The sequence below is a fragment of the Miniopterus natalensis genome, chromosome 13 (assembly GCF_054644295.1).
Source record: "Miniopterus natalensis isolate mMinNat1 chromosome 13, mMinNat1.hap1, whole genome shotgun sequence".
Taxonomy (NCBI): domain Eukaryota; kingdom Metazoa; phylum Chordata; class Mammalia; order Chiroptera; family Miniopteridae; genus Miniopterus; species Miniopterus natalensis.
The window spans coordinates 37840623-37865467 of record NC_142093.1 but is presented as its reverse complement, the minus strand read 5'-3'; the positions used below and the strand labels follow the sequence as shown (position 1 = coordinate 37865467).

The window sequence follows — 24845 nt, the reverse complement described above, 5'->3', positions numbered from 1 at the left end:
CTATGAGAGTTACTATCTAAACCCCCAACCAGCCTCTAAGGATGTCATATCAGAGTGGGTCCGCCCTATACAGTTGTGGCCACTAAAAGACAAGTAGGGACTGGAATCCTGTCTGTGCCCTACTCACCAAGCCATGGGCCCGGAGAGGGGTGCCTCTCCCCCAGGGAAGGGGGGCCTTTACTAACTCCCACAAAGGTGTGTGAATCAACAGCCCTGTTTGTTTGTTTTTTTGCTTTATTTGAATATAATTTTCTCATAGAATTTGCTTTCATAAATACAGTTTATTGCTCATTTTCTCTTAGTCTAATAATAATTTTGAGATTCCAGCTCCTAAAGAAGGCCTCACTATGGGAGTGATAGAATGAGGCTCCCGCTTCAGCAGGCACAGCCCCTCAAAACCACGGTGAGCACTCAGAAGCTGAAGATTATTTTCTGTCTCATAGACGCCCCGAGGCCATCTGACTAGGTGAGCTGTTCCACACAGAAAGCAAAGTACTAAGCCTCAGCCCAGCCTCGATTGGGGCCAGCCTGTTCCCTGGGCCCCGGGAGGCGGCCTGGCTCAAACGCCTCTGTTGGACAGAGCCATCCGGCCATGGAAGGGTGCATTTCGCTCAGCCTGGGGCCACACTGGAATAATGCAATCCTTCTGAATTCAACCACGGGCAGTCATGGCCATCCACATATGTCCCTGCTCAGCCTTATCTTCCTGCAAATTCCACTGATTTATTTACTGGAAAATGCGATATTTTCTCCCCAGATGTCCTCTCCTCCTAGGGAGTGATTTTGCTTCCCAGCCCTCAGGCAGCGAGGAGAAAGGGGCAGCGCTGGGCCTCTGCGGGCTGCCTCCGCTGTACTCCTGGGGGTCTCATGCATCGGCCTTGGGCTCCTTCATCGATTTGACAAATTCCTTGACTTCTTCTTCCAAGGCTTTGTTCCTCTTCTCAACGTCCTCCCGGGAGCGCTCCACGTTGCGGAGGCTGATCTCCAAGGCCGCAGACCTATTCTTCTCCTTCTCCAGTTCCTCACTGAGCCTCACCACCTTCGCCCAGACCTCGTAATTTTCCTTCTCAAGGCTGCAAGGCAGGAAGAAAGGAATGAAAGACTCGGTGTTACCTCTAGGCTCCTCCTTCACCCCTCTCACAGCCTCTTCTGTCCATTTTCTTTTGCACATCACAAGACCCATACCCAGCCTTACTGCTTATTTATGTCCCAACCCTCACATGAGCACTTCCTAGGAAATCTGAATTCCCGGAGATGTCTAAGCCCCTATTTTGTCATTTAGCACCATCTGGTGACATCCCTTGTATTGACGTTGTTCATGTCATTCTAGGTTTTGTATCTTCCACCAAGTACTAGTCTTTGAAAGAAGGGACCATGTCTAATTATGTATATTTCAACCCCCCCCCACCACCCCCTTGCATCAGTCCTGCTCAATAGAAATGTTGATTGACTGCTGAAGCCCCACCCATATTCTAGATTGCCAACACCTTTGTACTCCTGAGAGCCTTCTCAACGTGCTTCAATGGTGAGTATGGACCAGCGCCTTCTGTTATCAAGGCCTCCTAGGGATCAAGATTTGGAGAAGTACAGGGAACTTCCCTTTGAGAGCAGCAGTCCTGGCACTCCCACCCTCACTTCTGAACCCTGCTCCAGGTGAAGAATCTGTTGGATTCCTGAATTCAGAGGATTTTCACTGTTACGGGCCAAAACCCTAGTCTAGTCCCAGGTGCCTCCTCCCAGGTTGTGCTGAATTAACTCTCAGGAATGAGAGTACATATGACATTTTTAAAGCCAAAATAGGGAATTTCAGACCTGCGGAAAGATTGGAAATTCACTTCAGAATTTCATTCTGAGAGGTGCTGCCTCCCTGCTCCTCCAACAACCTGACCATTTGTCATGGAGACTGGAGCTCCCATTTGAGCCCATGCCTGCCTTCTGTCTTCAAGGGCTTTGCCCCATTCTGCATGCAGTGCCTTTGTCTATCACTGCCTATTGCTTCTTAAAACTAGTCTTATCCCTTCCGGTTCTCCCATTACAGATCTAGTTTTCTTCTCCGAATTCTCCATATACATTTTGCTTTGGGACACATCGCAAATGATACACTATGCTAGATCCTGACCAGTGATTTCAGTGGGGAGGTAAGATCGAAGTGGGCTCGGGAGCTGGTTGACCCAGGTTCAAATTCCAGCCCCACCAATTAGTGGTGCAATCTTCAGGAGTCTTTTTCCTTCCTGAGCCTCCATTTCTTCTGTAAAATGGGGGATATTACCTATTTCAAATGATTGCTGTGTGGATTAAATGAAAAGGTGTATGAAGCATGAAGCTTAGATATTGTGGACTGTTATTTCTCCCTCCGCCAAGGATGGGAGGTGGCTGACAGTGGATTTAGAAGACTGTTCCATTCAGGAGGAGTGGCCACCTCCATGGCAGCCAGTTATTTCCCTACCCTGTCAATGACACCACTTTAGAGGACAGTGGGAGTCTTCTCCAGGATGCTTTGGTCACTGCCAAGGTGTCACACAAGTCTTGTAGTTCTACAAATGATTGATTTGTACTTTGGCCTCCTGTACTTTTCTGCCCTCCCCTCTCAGTTACTTTCTTCTGCTCTAGCCCACCAATGCTCTGGTGCATGAACACCCCAGACCTGCTCCCTTCCCCTGGCCTCTGCACCTTTGGTCTTTCTGCCTGGCCTGTTCTTCCCCCATATGTAGACCTGACTTATCCCCTCTTCTCTTTCAGTCCTTTGCTTTAATGCCACCTTCTCAGTGAGACCCTCTTGACCACCCTATTTAACACTGGAGCCACCTTATTGACTCCCCCAACCTCCTGCCTTGCTTTATTTCTCTCCGTGGCATTTTCTACCATCTGGCATAGCATATATTTTCACTGCTTAATGTATTGTCTGTCTGTTCCTGCTAGAAGGAAAGCTCTACTAGCACAGGGACTTCTGTCTATTTTGTTCAGTGCTTTTCCCCAATACCTGGGATGATGGTACCTGGCACACAAGAGGTGCTCAATAAATGTTTTTAGAATAGATAAATCACACTAATATGAAGAGAGAAAAAAATTAAGTTCCTCTTAATTCAATTAAGTCATGTTGATCCTTAAAGAATCACTATTTGGAAATAGTTGATTAAGCTACATAACTTTTCATGAATTTAATTTAAAGCTTAGAGTTTTCACTAATTTAGTCGTCTCATTACTTCCTTTACCTTTTTCAGTATCTGGCCTAACTGCTATAGATTACTGTATTCTCGAAACTGAAGGTTTATAATGTTCCTTCGTTGGCAGATGAGAACAATCCCTGTTGTTTCTAAAGATGGAAGCTGAGTGCCCCCCCCCCCACCGTATGTGACTTACTTTTTAATCTGTTCTTCATACACTTGTTTCTGTGTTTCTATTTCCTTTTGCAGCTTTTGGACCATCTTTTGCAAAGATTCAAGTCCCTCTTCTGCAGAGTTCTTTTTCCCAGGCCCAGTTTCAGAGTCTGGGCTCGAAGGAGCATTTCCTTTGGAGTCACAGGCATGGGAAGAGGGTGCGCCTGCTTCATTTCCAGGGGGCCCTGGCAGGGTAGGGATGTTATCATAGGTGGAAGTCCTCTGGGAGTCAGAGAAGTTCTGCACACCATGAGACATCGTTCTCCTGTGCCCTTCCCCTGCCTTCCCCTCTGAAGAAGATGACCAGAACTCATTATTAAAGATCTCCACTTTGCTGCTGTTGGCACTCTGAAAAGCTGCCGTCAAGAAGCATTTCCGATTAGGGAGCGTCTGAGTCCTTTTTCGGGACTGCAGCTTCCATTCTCCCGGCTTGTCCCTGGGAGCTCTGCTGCTGTCTTCTAGACACACATCGCTCAGCTGTCGTTCAGTGGGGCTGGTCGCTTCTGAGTCACTGGCCTAGAAGAAAACGGCCACGAAAGTTACATGGGTTTTTCCCACATGTGTCATGTTCCCAATAAAAGAATTAGAGACTTGAAAGAAAGTGTCTCTGGGCTGTATGTCTATGAAATTCTTCATTAGAAGATCATCTATGCATCTGTCACATTAGTTGATAGTCTGACTGGCATTTTTTTCTAAAAGGACATTGTACTTGAAGGAACTCATGTTCTAAAGATGAAATAGTGACTAAAAACATTGTATGTTTGTGGTAAAAGAGTTCTAGACCAGGATTCTTTTATAACTTTAAAATGGGGAGGCTTCTCTATCACTCAAAATCCAGAAGCCATAAAAGAAATATTTGATAAATCCAACCTCTATGGCATGACCCCCCAAATTAAAAAGAACAAAATGAACACAAAGAAATCACCCCATGCTCAATCAATAAAAAATTACAAACTGGCAAAAATATTTGCAATGCGTATCACTGACAACAGGCTACTCTTCCTAATATATAAAGTTTGTAAAAATTGAGAAGAGAAAGACCAATAACCAATCAATGAGAAGAAAAAGACAAATAACCAAGTGAAAAGAAAAAGACCAATAACCAAAGGGCAAAAGACAAGATAAGACAGTTCACAGAGGACAATGTAGCTGGACTTTACACATAAGAAAAGATGTTTGGACTCTCTTATAATAGGAGAAACTCAAATTAAAATTACCGAACTGTCCATTCTCACCTATCAAAAGGACACCCTCCAAGAAAAACCCCAAATTTGACAATACACTGCTAGTGAAACTATATGAAAACAGGTTATTTTATGCGTTGCTGTTGCAATTACAAAATGGCACAAAATTCATTTGATAATTTTAATTAAAATTACACATTCTAATTCTATTTACCTCCTGACTCAGCAATCCCAGCCCTGGGAATGTAGCCCAGAAATACACCTGCCTGCATATAAAATGAAGCATGGTCAAGGTTATTCATTGCAGCCTCATTTGTAGTACAAAGGAATGAAAACCACCTCTCTATCTACAGGGGCTGGTTAAGTACGTTATGGTACAAGTGCAGAATGGAACACTATACACTTGCAAAAATATAAGGTCATATGAGGTAGCTCTCTATGTATTGACATGAAAAGGTCTCCAGGACATATTGTTAAGTGAAAAAATTCAAGATACAGAGTGGAGTGTGTGTGTCTGTGTGAAAGTGTGTATGTGTGTGTAGAGAGAGTGTGTGCATGAGAGATTATGTTACAGTTTGTGTAAAAAGGGAGGTAAATAACAATTTACATTCATATCTGCTTATATTTGCATATAGAAAAAATAAATAAGAAACTAATAAAGGCAGGGAAGGATGGAACGGGTGGAGATAGAGGATGTGTGTATATATTATATATTTTTTAGTTAAATTAAAAAGAAAAAGAAAGAGAAAGACAGAAAAAAAAAAAAATGAGCCTTAAAAGTAAAATCAGAAAATCAGGGCTGAAGCTCTCCTTCTAGCTCTTCTAGTTAATCAGCTGCTTCAGCAACCTCATCTGGCATCATAAGTACCTGGGCCTTGAAATGAAAACTAGGTCTAAATCGCATTCTATATCATTCCAGTGTTGCCACCTTGGGCCATCTGGTCAATCTCCCTGAGCCTCAGGTCCTCAGACATAAAATGTGCTTGATAAATTCTGCCCTACACAGTTACAGTGAGGACTCCAGAGGCGATCTGTTTACATTTCCCAGCACAATGCCTGCCCATAGCTGCCCACACTGTTACAATCAATAGCAGAAACCTGTCCAATGAGCATAAGAGTGGCAAGTCTCAAGCACAGCTAGGATGATGCCATTGTATGAGGTATGAGTGTTTCTAAATATTAATTTAATTTTTGAGTGTTAGTAAGATGCATTGTGTCCAGACTTCACCTAAGAAACATCATCATCACTACCACTACCGACTTTTTTTTTCTAATCCTTTCCAGTCACCCACCAGATTAAAAGTACTGCTCAGCCGGGCGTGGCTCAGCAGTTGAGCATCGACCTAGGATCCAGGAGATCTTGGTTTGATTCCCAGTCAGGGCACATGCCCGGGTTGCGGGCTTGATTCCAATAGGGGGCATGCAGGAGGCAGCTGATCAGTGAGGACTTTCTCATCATTGGTGTTTCTATCTCTCTCTCTCCCTCTCCCTTCCTCTCTCTGAAATCAATAAAGATATATTTTAAAAAACAAAACAAAAAAAACCCCAGAAGTACCAAAGGTAACTTACATTACCAGGTCAACCCGAAATTTAAAATTCATTTCTCGGTCACACATGAAGAATCAGGCTGTTATGTAAAGTTAATATGTCCTTTCATTAAAAAAAAAATTGTTTTTATAAATATATTAAAAATATGTGACCTTTGTAAATTGTTGCCCTCAAACAGTCTAAATTTCAGAGCCTGCAGAGTTTTCTGACATTAAGAACGTGAGGCCCAAGCCTTCAGTACAAATGAGGGGGGTGACATTGCTGAGACAGTTTATCAGGGAATGAGAAATATTACACGAACACATCACATACTCTGAGAAAGAAATCACGTTTCATGGGTTAGCAGGAAACCAGTTCTCTCTGGACTTTGACCCAGAATTTCAACAACCGTCACTAAAACATTTATAAGGTAGTGTATCTTTTTCCCCATTGACCTTTCCTGGGCCGTGTTTCAGTGTTTCCCTTTGGAGTGGGCTTCAGTGGACAGTCCCATTGCTCAGTCATCTGGTGACTGGCACACCCGACAGTAATTTCACCTCCGGGACGCAGACACTCCAGTTTGAAAGAAGCCAAGCTTTCAAGATGCGTTCAAATGAGTCTTTACCAGCTGCGCCCACTACCACGGCATCCACAAAACTCCCCAAATTGCCACCCACGGCAGCTCTTACGTCATGGAAGACCTGGATTTAAGGAAGAGTTGGATGGAAGGAGGAAGGCTCTCTGCACCTTACCGTGTTACTGAAGCTGTCCGTCCTAGAAATTGGGACATCTTCAGAGGCATCCCAGCCCACGGAGCTTCGAGCCACTGGAGGTTTCTTGGGGTCATTTTGGGGGGCCGGGGGTGACAGGGGTACATCCTTGGACTTGGGGAAGAGGACTTCATGGTCTCTGATCATCATGGTCATCACTCGCTGGATTTGAGGAGTCCCTGAAAGAAATAGAAAGAGATTTGTAGAGCTGGACCGTGGAGCAGGAGGCAGGCAGTCCTCAAAGGTCTCTACCTATGGGATGTTACCAAAAGCAGCTGTAAAACCACAGGGCCCCAAAGGACCTCATTTTGCTCCTCATAGGACTCTTCTTCATTGCTTGGGGTAGGAGACCGTGGTGAAAGGGATGGGTAGAAGAATGATGTGGATTGGCGTGAAAGAGAGTTATTTTCAGCTTATACGCCACTGGATCAGTCTTTAATCAGGAAATTAGCAACCTAGCAGCAGAGAAAATTAAGACATCTGTCTCTCCTAAAGTGGTCTTCAATGTGACATTTGATTTCTCATTGCACACACAGTGAATGCGTGCCAGGCATATTGCCTCCCCAAATCCATGGCAGACATCAGTACTCTATGGCAGGACTTTTGCTCACTGATACAAAACACAGCCTCAGAAGCCTTTTCAACACAGCTTTACAAGTAGCCTTTTTGTGAGTTGGCTTATAAAATGAAACTTGTTTGTTCTCTCTGGCTAAGGGTACTTAAACATAATAAAAGATTAAGAAACACTAGCTAACTGTATTTGTGCTAGCCGATTGTATGTACTGTGTGACCATTAGGTAAATCTTTAACTTCTGCTGTGATCTGGAAAATGGGCAAAATTCCTGCCCTGCCTACTTCACAGGGCATTTTACAATTCAGACAAGATAATCAGCTGAAAATTCATGGCAAATTGCAGATCAGTGCACAAACATAAGGTCTAGTGTTGTACCTGTTATTAGTTCCCCTGTATCTGTCTTACCACAGGACAAGCCGTACCTCTCATAATCACAGCAGGGTCTTCTACCTTTGACCTGATGAGATTCACACCAATCACAGTGGCCAGATTATCCACGCTCATCTTGTTAACAGCGCAGTTCAGCTGGATTTCATGCAGGAACCTGTGGACAGCCGGGAAATCCCAGGGTAAGGAACAGGAATTTGCCAGAAGGAAGTGCTTCCAGGTACCAATAAGATCCCAGAGATGGATCCCAACTCTCCTCCTGCTCTCAGGAATGGAATCAGCCTGCTCTTCCCACAAGACTTTAGCTTCACCTCGAAAGCTTTAAGATCAGGGAAGAATAGAAGCCAGGAGGGGCCTGCCCAGCTGTGGTGGTGGCCTCAGTCTGGGAGCAGGGAGGAGAGTCACATTGGCAGAAGGCAGGATCCAGTTCAGGCAGCTACGAGGACACTAGAAGGTCCAAAAATGGGTACCGACTTGCCCCTTGTCCTGCCTTTATACGCTTATCTTCCAGGCTCTCAGCATCCACTGCACCCAAGCTCTCCAGAGAGGAAAATCTCAGAGATGGGACTCCGCAGCACCTCCTTGCTCTCATCCTCGGGTTACAACACCAGGCCTCCCAAATTCTCAGCAGGTGCTCAATAATTAACAATTAATTTTTACTATAATTTTACCCATTTGGGGCATGCAGTTCTCAGACTCACAATTAAACAGGTCAACAAAGGAAGTTCTAAAGACTTTTTCTGAAAACCACTTTTAAATGGATAGGATGAAGCAACATAAAATTCCAAATACAGAGAAATTATCAAATAAATGCTGGTGTGTCCAAATGAGAAAACCTTACAGAATATTATGAAGTTATTTATAATCTTGTTTTATGACATAGGGAAATGTTCACAATGGAACACTAAGTCAAAAAAGAAAGCAGGATACAACTATATATATATATATATATATAATATATATATATATACATATATATGTATATTATAGATATATAACTCCAATTTAGTATAAAAATTGTTTCAGTACATTTATATTGATGAATGTAAAAATCTATCATAGAGACAAAAACATCTAGAAGGAAAAACACCCAGGTCTTGGTGATTTTTGTTGGGTGAGGAGATTGTGTGTAATTTTTATTTCTTATTTACAGTATGTTGCACATATCACTTTTTATAATATGAAAATTACAATAGATAATTTTTTTTTAATTAAGGTAAATTTCAGCTCTGTCTGACACGGAGATCCAGGTTCCCAATTCAGCCAGATCTGGGTCAACCCACATGCTGCATATTGCCACAGAGATGACATGCAGTCCTCAGGAAGGGGAACTGAAAGGGTGGCCTGGAATGTATGTCTCTGGGGCAATACGTTATGGCCAAAAGTCAGGAAGATGAGAGATAATTCTAGAAACATTATAAAGATTCTGGGTTCTATTGCATGTCTCAGGGCTCTGGGCAGAGCTGGGGAAGGTCCAAGGAGGAAACATGTACAGTTTGTGTGCCGATCAGATTTTCAGAAGATTCTTTAAATTAACTTGTGGTCACAGGAAACTACCTCGAACTATGTAAATAGAGTTGACCTTCCAAAAATCTGAACCAGAGTCTCTGAGTTCACAGAGACACTCTTTCCTTCTCTATCCAGGAACTTATTTCTATTATTATTTATTATTATTATTAAATTTATTGGGATAACATTGGTTAATAGAATCATATCAGTCTCAAGCAAGGATTTCTATGTTACAAGATCTGTATATAGCACTGTGTGCCCACCACCCAAAGTCAAATCATCTTCTGTCACCATATATTAGGCCCCCTTCATCCCCTACTCCCTCAACCCCTTGATTGAAAACTGTAGCTGATACCAGGGGACTCTTACCTGCAGAGGTAGCTCAGGAGGCTGTAGTTGTCTCGAGGAAGGAGGGAAAGCTGCTTCATCAACTCCTGCTGAGCCTGGAAAGAGGTTTTTAACACCAGTAAATGAGCCTGCTCACTTGCCAGCAATGAGACCCTGGAATATAATTGGTGTGTCTGTGTAGAAGCAACACTTTGGCAGTGTTACTGGAGTGTTACATCTCAAGCATTCATTAAGCAATTACTGTGAGTATGAGTTGTTGATAGTCCATGCCTCAGGGTAGCATAGAGAAGAAGGCATAATAACAAATTAAAAAGTAACACTGCAAAAAACATGAGCCTCTCCATACTATTTCTTTGCAACATTTTGTGAACTTATTTCAAAATAAAAAGTTATTGAAAAACACACACAAAACTATGAGGAGTTATCACAGGGACCCAACAGGCAGCTGAAGCTGAAGGGAACAAAGAAAAACGATCTGTCCTTTCTCTCTCTGGCACATGCACTTTTTTGTATGCCCATGCCTGACACTCAGTCATCACGGGGCTAGGACATTCTGACCTCTCGCCTGCCCTCCAGGTTGGTCAGCCTGACCTTGTGTCCCACTGGGTCTCAACAAGGCCGTACAGTTTGAAATCCTTCTCAGACTCATCCTTCCTCTCTTACTAATTTTAAAGTGACTTGGGGTATTTGATTATGGTCCAATTCTTTACTGGATTGTTACATCCCATGAAGACTCTCACCATGATTGGCATCATTTGCCTTTTGTTGCCAAGAAAGTTCCTGTGGGACAAAGTGTCTCACCAAAAGGCATGGACTCCCTGACCCACTTGCCTACCAGAATAGTGTTCACTAACCATCACCTTCTTCCCAAGCAGGACATCTAACTTCAATGAGATACCAACCTTTCCCTCATCTGCATTCATGAGTTGCCCGCACAGCAGGAACCCCTCATACTGGCTCCAGGGAACCACCGGCTCTGGGAGGTCTCGGAGGTAGAGCTTTAACAGGGAGGCCACCGTGTGCACATCTGTATCTCTGGAAGGAAATAAGCAATGGTCTTTGAAAGCAAAACTTCAGAAGTCTCCTCACATCCCCCCTGGTGATCCACTGAATAGAATTCCAGGTTCCAAAGGGGAGCTTTGCAGAGGAGTAGAGTCTGATAAAGGCATATCTGACCAAAACATTTTTGCTAATTCCCTTTATGGAATAATAACCTCCAGTACTTTTTCCTTTATCTATTCTACCCAACTGCCTCAAAGGAAAGTTCAAAGTCTACTTGTTCATTAAAACTTCAACAGTTTAATCTTCATTGCTTTCTTCTTTCTCCAATCCCTTAGCACATCACAATTTAGCATTCTGTACTTAGTATCTCATTTTTTGTGTGTGATAACTGCTTAACACCCATGGTCCATTGATTTATTTGATTCCTCAGAGCCTTGAAATAGTTCCGGGATTGATTCATATATTTATACAATCGTTCATTCAATCCACAAACATTGAAGGAACAACTCAGTGCAAGATACTATGTCAGGCACTGGGACTTCAGCAGTGAACCCAAGGGACACACGGTGAACCCAAGGGACACACGGGACCCCTGGCCTCATTGAACCACAGAGCTGTGCAAACTCAAATGTTACCAAGTCATTACAATACAGTGTGGTTAGTGCCATGACAAGGGAAGTGCCATGACAAGGACCTGGGATAGTATGGAAGTGTGGAAAGGGACACTTAATGCAGAGTTGGGAGCTATAGGGGATTCTTCAAACAAGATCTGTAGAACGACAGGAGTTACAGCGTCAAGCAGGCAGCGTATGAATCAGCCTGGAGGGAGGAGGGAGGAGGCCCTGCTGCAGGAACTGAGACAACATTCATTGGATCACCTGACCAGCAGAAAGGGACAAAGGGTCTTCAGCTCAGCTTCTCTGGTTTACAGCAGGGATTGACACACCATGACCCTGGAACCAAATCTGGCCCACTGCCTGTATTGGTACAACCAGCTAGCTAAGAATGGATTTTACATTTTTAAACGGTGGGAGAAATAACTCAAGAGAAGAATATTTCATAGCCTGTGAAAATTAAGTGCTACAGGAACACAGCTATGCTCGCGTGTTTTTGTATATAGTCTTTGGCTGAGTTGAGATAAGAGCAGAGTTGAGGAGTTGCAGCAGAGACTATCTAGCCCACAAAACATAAATATTTCATATGTGGCCCTTTAAAAACGTCTGCTGCCCCCTGGTTTATAGAGCTATTGCATTTATTCCACGGAGAAAATAAGTCTGAATCTACCGTATACAGGAAGATCATTAGTGAAGAAATATTGATTTATTTCATATCAAGAAAAACTGGTGTTCTTAAGAGACAGTTTTGGTAGTGTTTCAAAAGCTGTGATGTGGTAAAAGGTTCAGATAATCTGAGTGTCTCCTTTTCAAGTAACTGGAAATATAGACTCCGCTGGAGGAAATAGCTCCTGGAGACAGGAAGGGTGGGCTGAACAGGAGGAGGGGAAGGGGGGTGTTGGAAGCAGCAGAATAAAAAACTCCAGGACTTGACTCTAAATCTCTGTCTTGGCATTTTGTGTAAGTTCTTTAACATTTGTCTTTGCCAGTGAGCGGTGGGAGCCGTCGTCTGAGAGGCTCTCCCTCCGTAGCCTGTCAGTCCTGCGCCTCAGCCGGCACAGATGTCTGCCAGTGCGCCACGGCTGCCCTGGGGAACAGAGGGTGGAGATTCGGGAAAGGCTTCCCTGCTGAGTCACTGCCTAAAAATACCCCTGGCAAAGGCCTCTTGTCAAAATGCACAAGAAGTTCCCAAGAAAGTGTCAGAAAGACAACCAGCGGACACCTTGCAGGAGTGGCGTTGTCCTAATGTCCCTGCATCACAGTCCACCCAGGTCTCAATCAGAATCCAGAGCCTCACCCCACATCCAATTAGTCTCCCAGATGCCCTCGATTCTGCTGTCCAAACGTCATGGGAATCCCTCTAAGGCCCACTCCTCCTTCCACTCCACCTTTTCAGAAGGACAATATTTTTTGGCCAGGATTCTGCCCAGCCTCCTATCTAGCCTTCTGCCTCCAGGGTTCCGTTCTCCGATGCACTGTCCCTTGCCTGGCACAGTCTTCAGCACTCAAAACACACCCACAGAAGGAATGTAGAAAACAAAGAATTTGAAATGAGAAAAACAACATAGATAACATGTCAAGAAAATGGAATCGTTTGAGAAGAAACAACACCAATAAAAGAGACAACCAACTAGACAGTTTAACCAGAAGAAACTAAGACAGAAAAAATAGCCAACATTAGAAGAGAAAGGGGTTATAACCACAGATACAGCATAGATACCTCAAAGTTATAACCAAAGGCTACAGGTAGCTATAGAAGTCATCTTGGAACACTGACGTGCTCGGAAAGCTGCCCGATTCGTTTTACCAGGAGGAGATACGGCTGCTTCTCCTGGCTGACTCCTCATCATTGTTTACTGTGTCTCAGCTAAATGTCATTTTCTTGGGGACCTTCCTAAGTCCACCAGAACATGTCAAAAGCCTCTGTTTTGAATTCTCATAGTACCACCTATTTTTCATTTTTAGCACTTGACACATGAAAATTATACAGTTATTTCTGTAAATCTTTGGTTTAATGTCTGTGCCCCCTGGAACAGGGCTGACTCATGTCATTGGTATAGTCTAGATTTCCAGCATATTTCCTGAGTTTGCTGTTCCTCCAGCCCAATGAGACATCTTTAAGTAATTTTTAAAATCAAGGACTAAGAGCAAGTCAGTAGCCAGGTGGCTTTTGAGTTCAACCCCTGGTCCACCAGAGATTAGCCAAGGCTCCCCAGAGGACTCTTGAAGCACCGATCCTATAATACAGAATGTCTGTATGTGTTTCTCACAGAAATAATAGGTACTGGAGTGTATTAGCTTTGTGGCCAGACAGTATCCTTAGTAGAGGCTGGAAAAAGAAATTTTTAAATTCAGATTTTATCTTTAATTAGAGCCAGACACACCTGCACTAGAATCTACCAAATTAGAGCACCTTTGTTTGTTTTTTCATTCTAGTGAGGCAATTTTGGGGAACTCGTGATGAAACTGTACCTCTGACCAATGTAGAGGACCTAGATGAGTCCCTGCAAGGGTCATGTGGACCCAAGAGTCAGCCCTCAGAGGACCCTGAAGAGCCCTTTCTATTTCTGGATGTGTGAACTCCTCAGTTCTGGTGGTGGAGAAGTGTGATAACTTTCCTACTTTCAGCCCCAAATATTTCAGAGGAATCTAAGACTGACTCTACCACCCAGGCTGATTTTATAGATGCATAAGCTCCAGACTAGGGCAGGTATTTGGCAACCCCCTGAAATCACTTCTGTGCCTCCTGGCTGACTTCACATTGCTTTTGCAACAACCCACCCGTATCTTTTGATCAACTCAAAGCTAATTAAAAACATAAGAAGAAAACTAAATATAAAGGCATTGAGCTTAATTGAACAGGTGCCTGATAACACGAAAAGTAATTTATGGTGTTGCTGAAAGGTCCTTAAATTTCATGCCCATAACCTGCTATAGTTCCAGTAATAACTCTATCCCTTGCTTTCCTGTTAAAATATAGCACCTTTGCTAAATTAACCTGTTACATGCCAAGGGCACCAAAGACAAACCTGCAATGTTCCAAACTAAGACCGTGGCTGTGAGAATGGAAACAGATGCATCTTAGAGATGCTTTGGAGGGAGAACAGACAACGTTGGAGATTGGAGTGAGAGGTGAGCAGTGAGACTGTCCACATGACATGACACCCAGCTATTTGCTCTTCCCCCAGATTCAGCCCTGCCCCTCAGTCCTAAGTAAGCCTGTGAAGAATTTCAACCCTTGGAAACTGGATAGTGTTCGGGCCCGTCTTGCTAAATCTTGGTTTATGGGCTGCTCATTTGGAAAGAATAAAGGCTCTTTCTTGCCAGCAGGACAAGTGCACGCAGGCAACCAAGGCAAATATTGCACAATAAGGAGAGCACGTGCAATGCCAGGGTAGCCATTGTATTAGCTGAGAATCGCAGACAAGAAAGCCCCCGCTGGGGGGCTGGAGGAGGTAGGCGGGAGGGAGATGGGGGGAGAAATGTCCCTACACCTGATATGCCCCAAACAGGTCTGGGCAAACTCCACGGAGGAGACTCGGGAGAACACCAGGCTATCGAGCTGTTTGTATGCACTCCCTCCAGGAAGGCTCAGAGCTGGATAGCGCTGCGCTCTCCCACACTGAGAAGTCCTGGTTCTGGCCACTTCAGGAAGGCTGGGGAAGACCACTGGAGCCCTTGGATCTAGACATGGTGTGTTCTCCACCATGCCCAGTCTGTTGTACAGGAAACTCAGCCCTATGTTCCTCATCTGGCCTGAAGGCTGAGCCTGGAGCCAGGACCCATCTTTCTCTCCTACTCCACACTTCCCCTCCCCCTATACCCGAAACATCTCCTGCCTCTGCCCATCAGGCTCTCCTTTTAGCTCACAGCTCTCTCAGGTCATTGATCACCATGCTCGCCTGTGTTCCAGACTCCCAAATTCTGAATTATGAGCAAAACAAAAGGCTCTTTCTGTTGCAAGCCAGGGCTCCTGGAAGTGTCCATGGAAGAGAGAGTTCCTCTTTCGCTAATGAGGCAGAGGGGAGGGTGAGGTGAAGATGGTGTACCTGTCAAAGGAGGGCCTCTCCCCTGCATCAAAAGCATCTCTGAGCTGCTTCACCAGGTTGTCCTGCCCAGGCAGTCGGAAGATGCCCTCTTCATTCAGGCCGCGCTCAAGGATGAACTCCGCACACTTCTCCACAAGGATGGGCACCGGGTGGGGGCCAAATTTCTGCTCATAGGCCACGGTCTCATCCAAACGCTGGCCAAACACCGCTGGGAAGAGAAAAACAGGACCTGCCCATCACTCTGTCTTCCCCTGGATGAATTGACATGTCAAAGTGCTTTGCCTAGTTCTTGAATTTCTGTGTGGCCTATAACCTCAAAGGTTTTAGGTAAATGATGCTCAACAAAATAGAGGAAACAAATCACCCACAATATTCCCTGGGACTGGAAATTGGGGCAGTCTGTCAGTCTTTTTCTACTGACACACATTTTTACACATTTAAAATAACAAGTCACTTTTACTGAGTACTTGTGTGCTAGGAATTGTGCTCAGCACTCTGCACATCTTTCCTCACTTAATCTTGACAGCAATCCCATGAAGTGGTATTATTGTTATAACCGCCTTACTGTTAAGACACTGTGCCTTAGAGGCACTGATGAACTTGCCACGGTCAGGTGCCAGGGCATGGTGCAGTCAGAATTCAAGCCCTGGCAATACACGCAAGGGAATGTGCCCTTAACCATGGCAGCAAGCAGGTCGTTTTGAATATTCTCCTTGTGTCACTTAGCATTAAAGCATAAATCTGTCACATGGATGTCTCCAAGCATATTAAACCACTGTGGCATTTTGAATGTGCTTCACTATTATTAACATTGCCATACAGAGGCATATTCATTCACTGAGCAGAGCTCCTAGAATGTACGTACTACAATATATTTTTTCTAATTAATTGTTTAATTAATTATTTGACATTTGGATGGATGAACAGAGGCTTTTTATTCTTTTGAACTATTTCCTTAGGGCAAAATCCCACATGTAAAATTACTAGGTCACATGGTTTGAACATTTTTATCACTCGATGGCATGCAAATCGCTTTCCAAAAATACCATTCCAAATTACAGTGCCTCCAGCAAAGCATGTGTGGACCAGCTCCACCTAGCTCTGTCAGCACTTGGCTCTGGCTTTTTTCCACCCCGGCGGTGTAACAAGGTCAGTTTATAAGTCAGGATAATCAGTGGCTACTCATTATTTTCCCACCAAGCCTAGAGGTTCAGAAGACAGGTCATGGCTTCAGCTCTGCCCTGCCTGAGTTTCCCTCTGTTATAATTAGGGCTCTGTGGCACCAACCACTTCAATCCATGGACAAGGGTTCCCAAAGCCCTCGGGTTTTCCCTGTGATTCTCTTTCTGGTTGGTCCCCTGGATCAGTCTGTAATTAATGTGGATTCTACCTGTAAAGAGCTGTAGAGAGTTCTTGAATCTCCCATGTCCTTTCTACTCTCACCTATTGCCCTAGGCCAGGCCAGGCTGGACTTCTCTCTCACCTATGACTGTGTTTCTTCTCTTCTAATATGTTCAAAGCCTTCCTACTACTTACCTTTCTAAACCACTGGTCTACCTGAGCACATTCCCCCCTGTTTTTAATAGTCATCTACTTCTTCCCAAATTGCTACAGCAGTGCTTTTCAAATTGCCCCTCAAAGTCCTAGGGGGTTCCTCTGAAGCCCTTTCCTCATCACACATGTGTGCTTGAGAGGGGAGGGCATAGGTTCTAGGAGCAGTTGAGCAGGTGGGTCTCTGTTCTCCCTACTCCCAACAAGGCTGGGCTCCTGTCTGTGCTTCAGTGAGACTGATTAAATGTTTTTGTGCCTAACGTTTGGAAGCCGGGGTGGTATTCTTTAGGTTGGCACTCAGCCAGGCCCCCACCTACCTTTCTGGTCTGACTTCCTGCCACACTCCCAAAGGCACCTCACCTTGGTGTTCCCAAAGCCCACAGTGCTCTCCAGTCTTCATGCCCTTGGATGGTCTTTCCTCACAGCTTAATCTGTTCCTCTCTCCCTTCCCTGTCTCCTGGAATTCTATTTGTCTTCCTGGGCCCAATTCAAATATTGTCACCTCTGCTGAGCCTTCCTTGACCCAAGCTTGAGAGATTCCATCTCTACTCTGTGTAGCCATATCCTTCTTGAATATCCCAATCCCTTTCCACACTGTGCTATAATTATTTGTATGTCCCTGTGCCCTCTGTATGACTAGACTCCCTGATGCTAGAAATATGGAGATGGTCTCTTTTTATCCCCAGGGTTAGCACAGGGCCTGGCACAAGGTAGAAAGTCAATAAATTTTGCTAAATTACTTAATGAATTATTTCATCTTCAAGCAAATGCTTTCTATCATTAATAATAATTTTGGCATTTATTTAATTTAAGCATTAGTCAAGATCTCCTCAGTGGATAAATTCAGCTTTGTGCTAACATTTATTGAACATCTTGCCATGTGCCAGCAGCAGGCCACATGGGAGGTGCTATACAGACAAGGGAAGGTTATGTTTAATTAGTTTGCCATCAAATTATGAAAATGAAAAGACCCCACACAAAATAATGAAACACAATCAGAGAATGTCAGTACAATATAGAATTAGATTCCTATTTATCTGTGAAAGGAATTGGATATATTTTCACCAAATTGGAGGGAAATAATTGAACTGATCTGACTTAAAATATACACCACATGGCATTTGTAAAATTCCCTTTGAGGAGTCCAGGGAGTAGTACTTGAAAAGGAGAGGTGGATGTGTTTCAGAGCAGTTGAAACTTGAACTCAAGGGGCTCACTGGACCCCATGAGGAAAGAGCTCCCAAACACAATTGGATGGTGTGCATGTGGACGTTAAAGCTGTCAAATGTGAGCTGCATTTCCGAGGTCCCCAGGCAGAAGCTCTATTTTGCAGGTGATCTGGAATCAAGCTCCTTCGTATACTGCTCTGTATAGTCAGTTCTCTAACTTTTTTCCTCCTCTGAGCCTATCAGCTTTGTCCTGTGTTCATTTTCTTTTCCTCCCATACTCCACAGTCAGTCATTTCAATGTGACTCTTACCAGTACACTCATTTTTCAGATCTCCTTTTCTCTCCATCATTTCCACTCTGCTGATTTCCACTACCCTCTCCATGCCCTCATCAGGTCACCGAGTACTACATAGGAACATAGCATAATCTATCATGGAAATTTGTATTCCCAATCTCTGTACAATCTTGGTTCCAAAGCTTTACCACTCCCCTTGGGCTCACCACCATTCCCTCTTCTCTCTGTCTCAGTAGGTGACCTTGTCTTCTCTTTCCCTTACCTCCCCAAATTGAGAATATCACAAGTGAACTCCTTCATTTCCAGTCCCTGCCTCTCTCATCCTTCCTCCTGTCTGTCTGCTTGTCTCTCTCAGAGAAAGAAAAGGACCCTCTGCTTCCTCCAAGATGATGTTTTCTTGAACTGTAGGTTCCATCCCTTTTCACCTCTTTCAGGGTTTCACTCTTTCTCTTTTGTTTTAAATTTAGCCCACACGAGTCTAAGTCTTTGCCAGTATATCACAACCTTTACTTCTGCTCTTATCATTCACTTCTCAGTCCCTCAACCCATCCCCATTTGGTTTAATCAGCCTGCATCTTTCCACCCAATTAGCTCAGTAAAACTTCTATTGCCCTCCTAATGGGCAAATCTGACCTATGTTTAAGCCACACTCTACTGGTCTGCACTGAAGGCTCTGATGGGGTTGATATCTTTCTTCCTCAAGACTTTCTCCCCACATGATTACAAAACCATCCACTCTCATTTTATCCCCACATCCTGGTAGGCTCCTTTGCAGACTTCTTTCCTGTGCCCCTTCCTCCACCTGTTGTGTCATTCCAGCTCAGATGTCCTCCCATTCTAGACATTTGGTTATCACCTACAAACTGGTAACTTAAAATCCACCTATCTGGTCCATATCTCTATCTCTATTATCTCTAGCTTCATCATTTCTTTCTCTACCTCTCTCTCTCTCTTCTCTATCCCATTCAGTGCAACATCAAATGACAGTTCTCCCAGTGTCTTCTCCAATCTCTCTGTCACCCTGCCTCCAGCACTCATGAATCACCCCTTCTTCTGTCGTCTTCCTCACAGGCAACAGCACTCAGTCAATCCAGCAATCAAGCCCCATGCACTTTAACACTAGGTACCTGCACTCTACTAACCCAGTTAGCAAAAGTGTGCATGTTTGGGTGATCTGCAACACACGCTTTTCCTCCAGTTAGATCAGTACATTCTAAAATACACTTTAAACTGTCTCTCTTCTCTATCCTTGCTGCTACTTTCAAAATTACTGTACTGGTTTCTTATGCAACTCTGTCTCATGCAAATTCCTTTCACTGGAATCCACAAATCATTCAGCAAATATAGACTGAGCATCTGCTGTGGGCCAGCCTCTTTGGTAGCTGGAAATTATGATAGAAAGAATGCAAAATGGTCTTTGCTCTTGGAAAATCTGGAGCGAATGCCTTTCCTCCTTCACCCCACCTAGAAACCTGATCTTACTTCAGCCTGAGTTCAGATGCCCTCACCTCAGAAGGACATGATCACTCTCATCTGTGCTCATAGGGCTCCCTATATATACCTCTATTCTATCACTGGTCATGATTTTTACAATGATTTATTTAAACATCTCTTTCACTGGTCTGTGGGTTCCTCAAAGGCCGACAGTCTGTCTGGCTCACCACCTATTTTTATCTCCTGGCACAGAGCCTGGCACGTGATAGATCAGTTCTCAATGAGCTGTTATTACCTGTGCCCCCCATTCCTCCTAAATGCACTCTGATCAGCATTTCTTCATATTTGTGCTTGTCATGATCAATGGCTTATTTTACATTTTTTAAATCCTGGGGTCACATTCTCTGTCTTCATATTAATTCCTCTATCAGCAGCATGTGACAGAGCAAATCATCCCTCCTTCCTGAGACACGTTTTCACGTGGCTTTTGGTCCACCACTCTCTCAGTTCTCCATTGATCTCACTGGCCACTCCTTCTCAGCCTTCTCTGATGATTCCTCCATTCTCTCTGTCCTTTAAATGTCTGAGTGTCCCAGGTTTTCCTATCCTCATCTGCACATACTCTGTAAGTCTCACAGCTTTAAATATCACCCTTATGGTGAAGACACTGACCTTTACATCTCTAGCCTACAAATCAGCCAAAGCTATTCTCTCCAACAAGACATAAGCGCTGCAGGACCAACAAAGTCCCTTCTTATGTGAAAGAAAAAGCACCCTTGTTTTCTTTAGTTTGTCTAGGTCAGTCTTCATCACTCTTCATCTTAGAGAGATCTTTTATTTGACGAGCTTGGTATAAACCATTCCTGGAACTACAGAGACCCAATCCTGAGTTCTACCTACCTCTGACTTCTGGGTCCTGATTGCCACCCTCTGATCCTGGGTGGACATGAAATAGCCTAGATATGGGGAAATAGATGAACTGAGACATCCCAATGAAACTAAGGAAGGGTCCAGTGAATGAGGAAGACAGAAGATGGGGGTGGGAGGTGCTCAAAGATCATTCTTCACCCCAATGACACCAAGGGACAAAACTCAGGCTACCTCTTCTGTACCATGCCCTCCCACATGGCATCTGTTCCTTCAGTGAACTAGTGCTCGCCACTCTTTCTGCCCTCTGCCAGCCACTCATTCACTTGGGACAGCTCATGGTGTTGGACCAGTCAACATTAACTGCGACATTTCTGTCTTAACAGATACAAATTTTAAATGATTAGCTAATTATAGTATGTCATAGAATAATTATTAACAAATTTGATTAGGCTAATTCTATGACAAACTGCTCTAGAAGTTTTCACATGTGTACTCATTCAGTCCTCATACAAAACATAGGAAGTAGGTATTACTGTTCCATTTTACAGATGAGAAAACCAAGACTCAGATTAGAAATTTGTCCAAGGTAATATTTGCCCCATGATTCTAAATTCAGTGATTTAATCCCTTCTCTTTAAAGTCAGTGCAATAAAATTGTCTAGGAGAAATTTCAGACACCATCAAGTCTCAAGGGGCAGGAAATAGAGGTGGAGAGCTGCCCAGTCTCTGCTCACAGCCCATCCTCCAGTCTTTACTTCTCAAGACCCTTCCCCAGTTTTGCTAAAAAAAACAAACCAGGACACTGGGTTGGTTTGGGGAAGTGAAAATGGAAGGATTCCCTGTCACCTCCATTCTAACCTGGTCCCTCCTTCATCATCACTCAAACACTCCTGGGTTCAGGACAAGCGCCCCTTCCTACCCCAGGTCACCAGGAGAGCCCCCCCACAGCCCCTGTCCTGCTCCCTGCTGCACCCCCTCCCCACTGGCCCTGTCGGCCAAGCACTGGTACCTGCTCTCCATGGGCTCAGTTCCAGGAGCTTCCCCATCCCTGACAAGACAGGGAAGAAGAGAAGCTGGGCAAAGTATCTTTTAGTGGAAGAATTGAATCTCAAAATAGAAAAGAAATACCTTTCTTTCGGAGCCTGTGGATTTTCTTCCTGAAATTCCAGCCAAAGAGCAGTGCCAGGGAGGGAAAGCCACAGCCCATCTCCCACTGCGGCATCCTGGGAGTACGAGGCAGGCAACGAGGCAGGCAACGGCGAGGAATCGCAGCCTCTGCTGGGCCAGCCTCAAGCCTTTCCTCCTCCCCAGCCTGGGAGTACCACCCTCTCTCGCTTTCAGACCAGCACATGCTTGTAAATACTGCTCGGTTCTGACTCCAGCACAGAAACTCTGGGATCTGCAGGCACCTGCCCCGGGCCCTCCCTTCCTCCTTCCCACACCACTTCCCCTCCCCACTCACCTTTACACACATGACTCTTGGCTTTTAAAGAGTGAACATAAAGCTGTCAGGGCCCACAATAAAAATAAGTGCCTCCTTTTACTTAGCAGCTAATTGTCAACTGCCATTCAAGGGATGCCACGGAGGTGGGTTAAAAAAAAAAAAATCCCTCACGCAAGCCCTTACCAGCATTGCCCCATATATCAAAGCATCTGGCAGGAACACAGGATTTCACTTAGCGCTGATGAAGCCAGCCCACCCTTCTCTGGAAATGCTTTCACAGTTGCAGGTGGTTCGGTCAGCCTTCAGAGAGAGCGGTCTTAGAGGTGGCTTGCTGGATGAACTGAGATGATTTTCCCCCTCCCGTTGAGATGATTTAGCAAATAGTGCAGCAGCCCTACCAGGCAGGCCCAGGAGACTTGAAATGGACTCTTGGCATCCCCGGGGTGGGAGATAGGGAGTGGGGGTGGGGGCTGTGGTGGGGGCTGCTGATGGGCAGGAGCAGGGAGGTTTGCCAACAAAGGCCCTGGGCAGTGTGATGCTGCCAAGTGTTCACCCCTCCATTCACTCCTAGGCCAGGAACAGAGGGTTCATCTTGGCCACCACACTCCCCTTCACGTTGAATTCACTCCCATATCCTGGCAAATGTTACCTCTAAAATGTTGCACAAACCTATTAGCTTCTCTCCATGTCCACCACCACCACCCTCTTCCGAGCTCCCTTAGAATGAAGACCAACCTCTTAAACAAGGCCTTCTCCACTGTTACCACCTTCCCCTCAATGCAGAGCCTGTTCTTTCTGTCACAGGACCTTTGCACATGCTATTTCTCTGACTGAGGCACTTCCTCTTCCCCTTTCTCTGCCTAGGCAGGCTCTATTAGCCCTTCAGATTTAAGCTTAATCATCACTAGCTCAGGGCTTCCCTGAATTTCTTGGCAAACATAATTTGCCCCCCACATGCTATCATGTGTTTTTCCTTTGTGGTGCTTAACAGAGTTGTAATTTTATGGTTTTCTTGGTTTTTAGTCTTTAATTAATTTCTGTGTCTTCTACTATACTGTGAGCTCCTTGAGAGAAAGGATTTAGTCTTTCTTTTTCTCTCCTCTCCTCCTCCTTTCTCTCTCTTTCTCTCTCTCTGTCTCCCTGTTGTACCCCTGGTGCTAGCACAAGTGCTTGGCATGGGACGCATGCTCAAGAAACATTTGTTGAGCAAGTGAATAAATTTGTATCTGTCTGCTGTTGGAATCTGGGGGCAGGAGAATGAGGGGATTAACGAAAATAAGTAAAAATCATCCCTCTTAATGTCCAGTTTAGCTAGAGAGAAAGAACCAGAGCACATGGAATAACAGTGAATCACGGAAACAGCACACTCTCACAAGCCACACTGTGCTACAGATTGTGAAATCATGCTCTGAAGGACACAGAGAACTTCAAAAATGAGAGGAAGCAAAGGAACCTAGGCACTTAACAATTCAATATTTATATATTCTATGCCTAGTGTTGGTAAACACACAAGACCCTTAACACATGGGACCTACCCCAGGGTCCTATAATCTGGTTGGGCTGAGCAGAGCTACATACAATTTAGTGCAGTGTTTATGCACCCAGCAATGGCCTGAGAAAAACCTCAGATGGCCAGGCTCCAGAGGAAGAGGGCAGGACAGGTCCCAACTGAGTAACAATTTGCAATGTGAACTGCCTGTGCCCTGGGGATGGGACAGAGACCAGGTTTCAATGTGGGGCTCCAGGGAAGGTAGAGCCAGCCCTCTTACTAAAAGGGGGAGGAGTTTTGGAGAAAACTGGCAGCTGTGAGCCTGGGAACAAGTCGCTGGGACTGGAGCTGTGATCCTCTCTCTTCCCTTTCTCCTACTTAAATTGGGAAAACCTGGAATTGTATCCAGAACTTCTGGGGAAGGGGCTGCTCTCCAAGATGTGATAGCGTGACAGTAAGAAATACATATTTGGTCTTTGACTCCTTTCCTGGCACAGCGTTCCTAACACTCTCGGAATGTCCTATATGAGAGTTATAAAGGTATCTTTTATATTTGGGAAAGCACCTAAGGGTGGGGGGCTAGTTGCCAGGAGAACTAACCATGTGATTAGAGGGTTGGAACTTTCAGTTCCACCTTTTAATCTCAGAAGGCAGAGGAGGAAAGAGGGCCTGGAGGTTGAGTCAATTGCTAATGGCCAGTGATTTAATCAATCGTATCTGTGTTATGAGGCCCCATAAAAACCCAAAAGGACAGGATTCAGAGAACTTCTGGGTTGGTGAACACATGGAGGTGTGAGAAGAGTGGAGCTCCTGGAGAGAGCATGGAAGCTCCATGTCCCTTCCCCCTTCCCTAGCCCTATGCATCTCTTCCATCTGGCTCTTTCGGAGTTATATCCTTTTATAATAACTGGCATCTAGTAAGTAAACTGGTTTCCTGAGTTCTATGAGCCACTCTAGCAAATTAATCAAATCCAGGGAGGAGGTCATTGGAACTTCCCGTCTATAGCCAGTCGTCCAGAAGCACAGGTGACAACCTGGACTTGTGATTGGCATCTGAAGTGCGTGCGTGATTGGGCTCAGTTCTGAGCCCTTACCTTGCGGGATCTGATGCTATCTGGGTAGGTAATGTCAGAACTGAGTTAGATCCTAGGACTCCCAGCTGGTGTCTATGACGTGTAAAAAACATCCACACACCCACATTGGAATTGGTTCCTGAATCAGATAAGGTGAGAGGAATGCTCAGGGCCAGCTA

At 44.7% G+C, this 24845-nt stretch overlaps 1 protein-coding gene across 1 annotated transcript in view; it reads right to left on the bottom strand.

Moving 5' to 3' along the window:
* Positions 1-261: 261 nt before the first annotated feature.
* The window catches only part of ARHGAP25 (Rho GTPase activating protein 25), a 37840-nt gene continuing 13256 nt past the window's right edge, over positions 262-24845 (bottom strand). Inside the window, exons 4-10 of the mRNA XM_016224182.2 lie at positions 15342-15549; positions 10579-10711; positions 9698-9771; positions 7855-7976; positions 6841-7037; positions 3361-3893; positions 262-1073 (exon numbers count right to left, since the gene is read on the bottom strand). Coding sequence (XP_016079668.2) covers positions 866-1073; positions 3361-3893; positions 6841-7037; positions 7855-7976; positions 9698-9771; positions 10579-10711; positions 15342-15549 — 1475 coding nt within the window. The 3' untranslated portion in view covers positions 262-865. The remainder of the gene's footprint in view (positions 1074-3360; positions 3894-6840; positions 7038-7854; positions 7977-9697; positions 9772-10578; positions 10712-15341; positions 15550-24845) is intronic.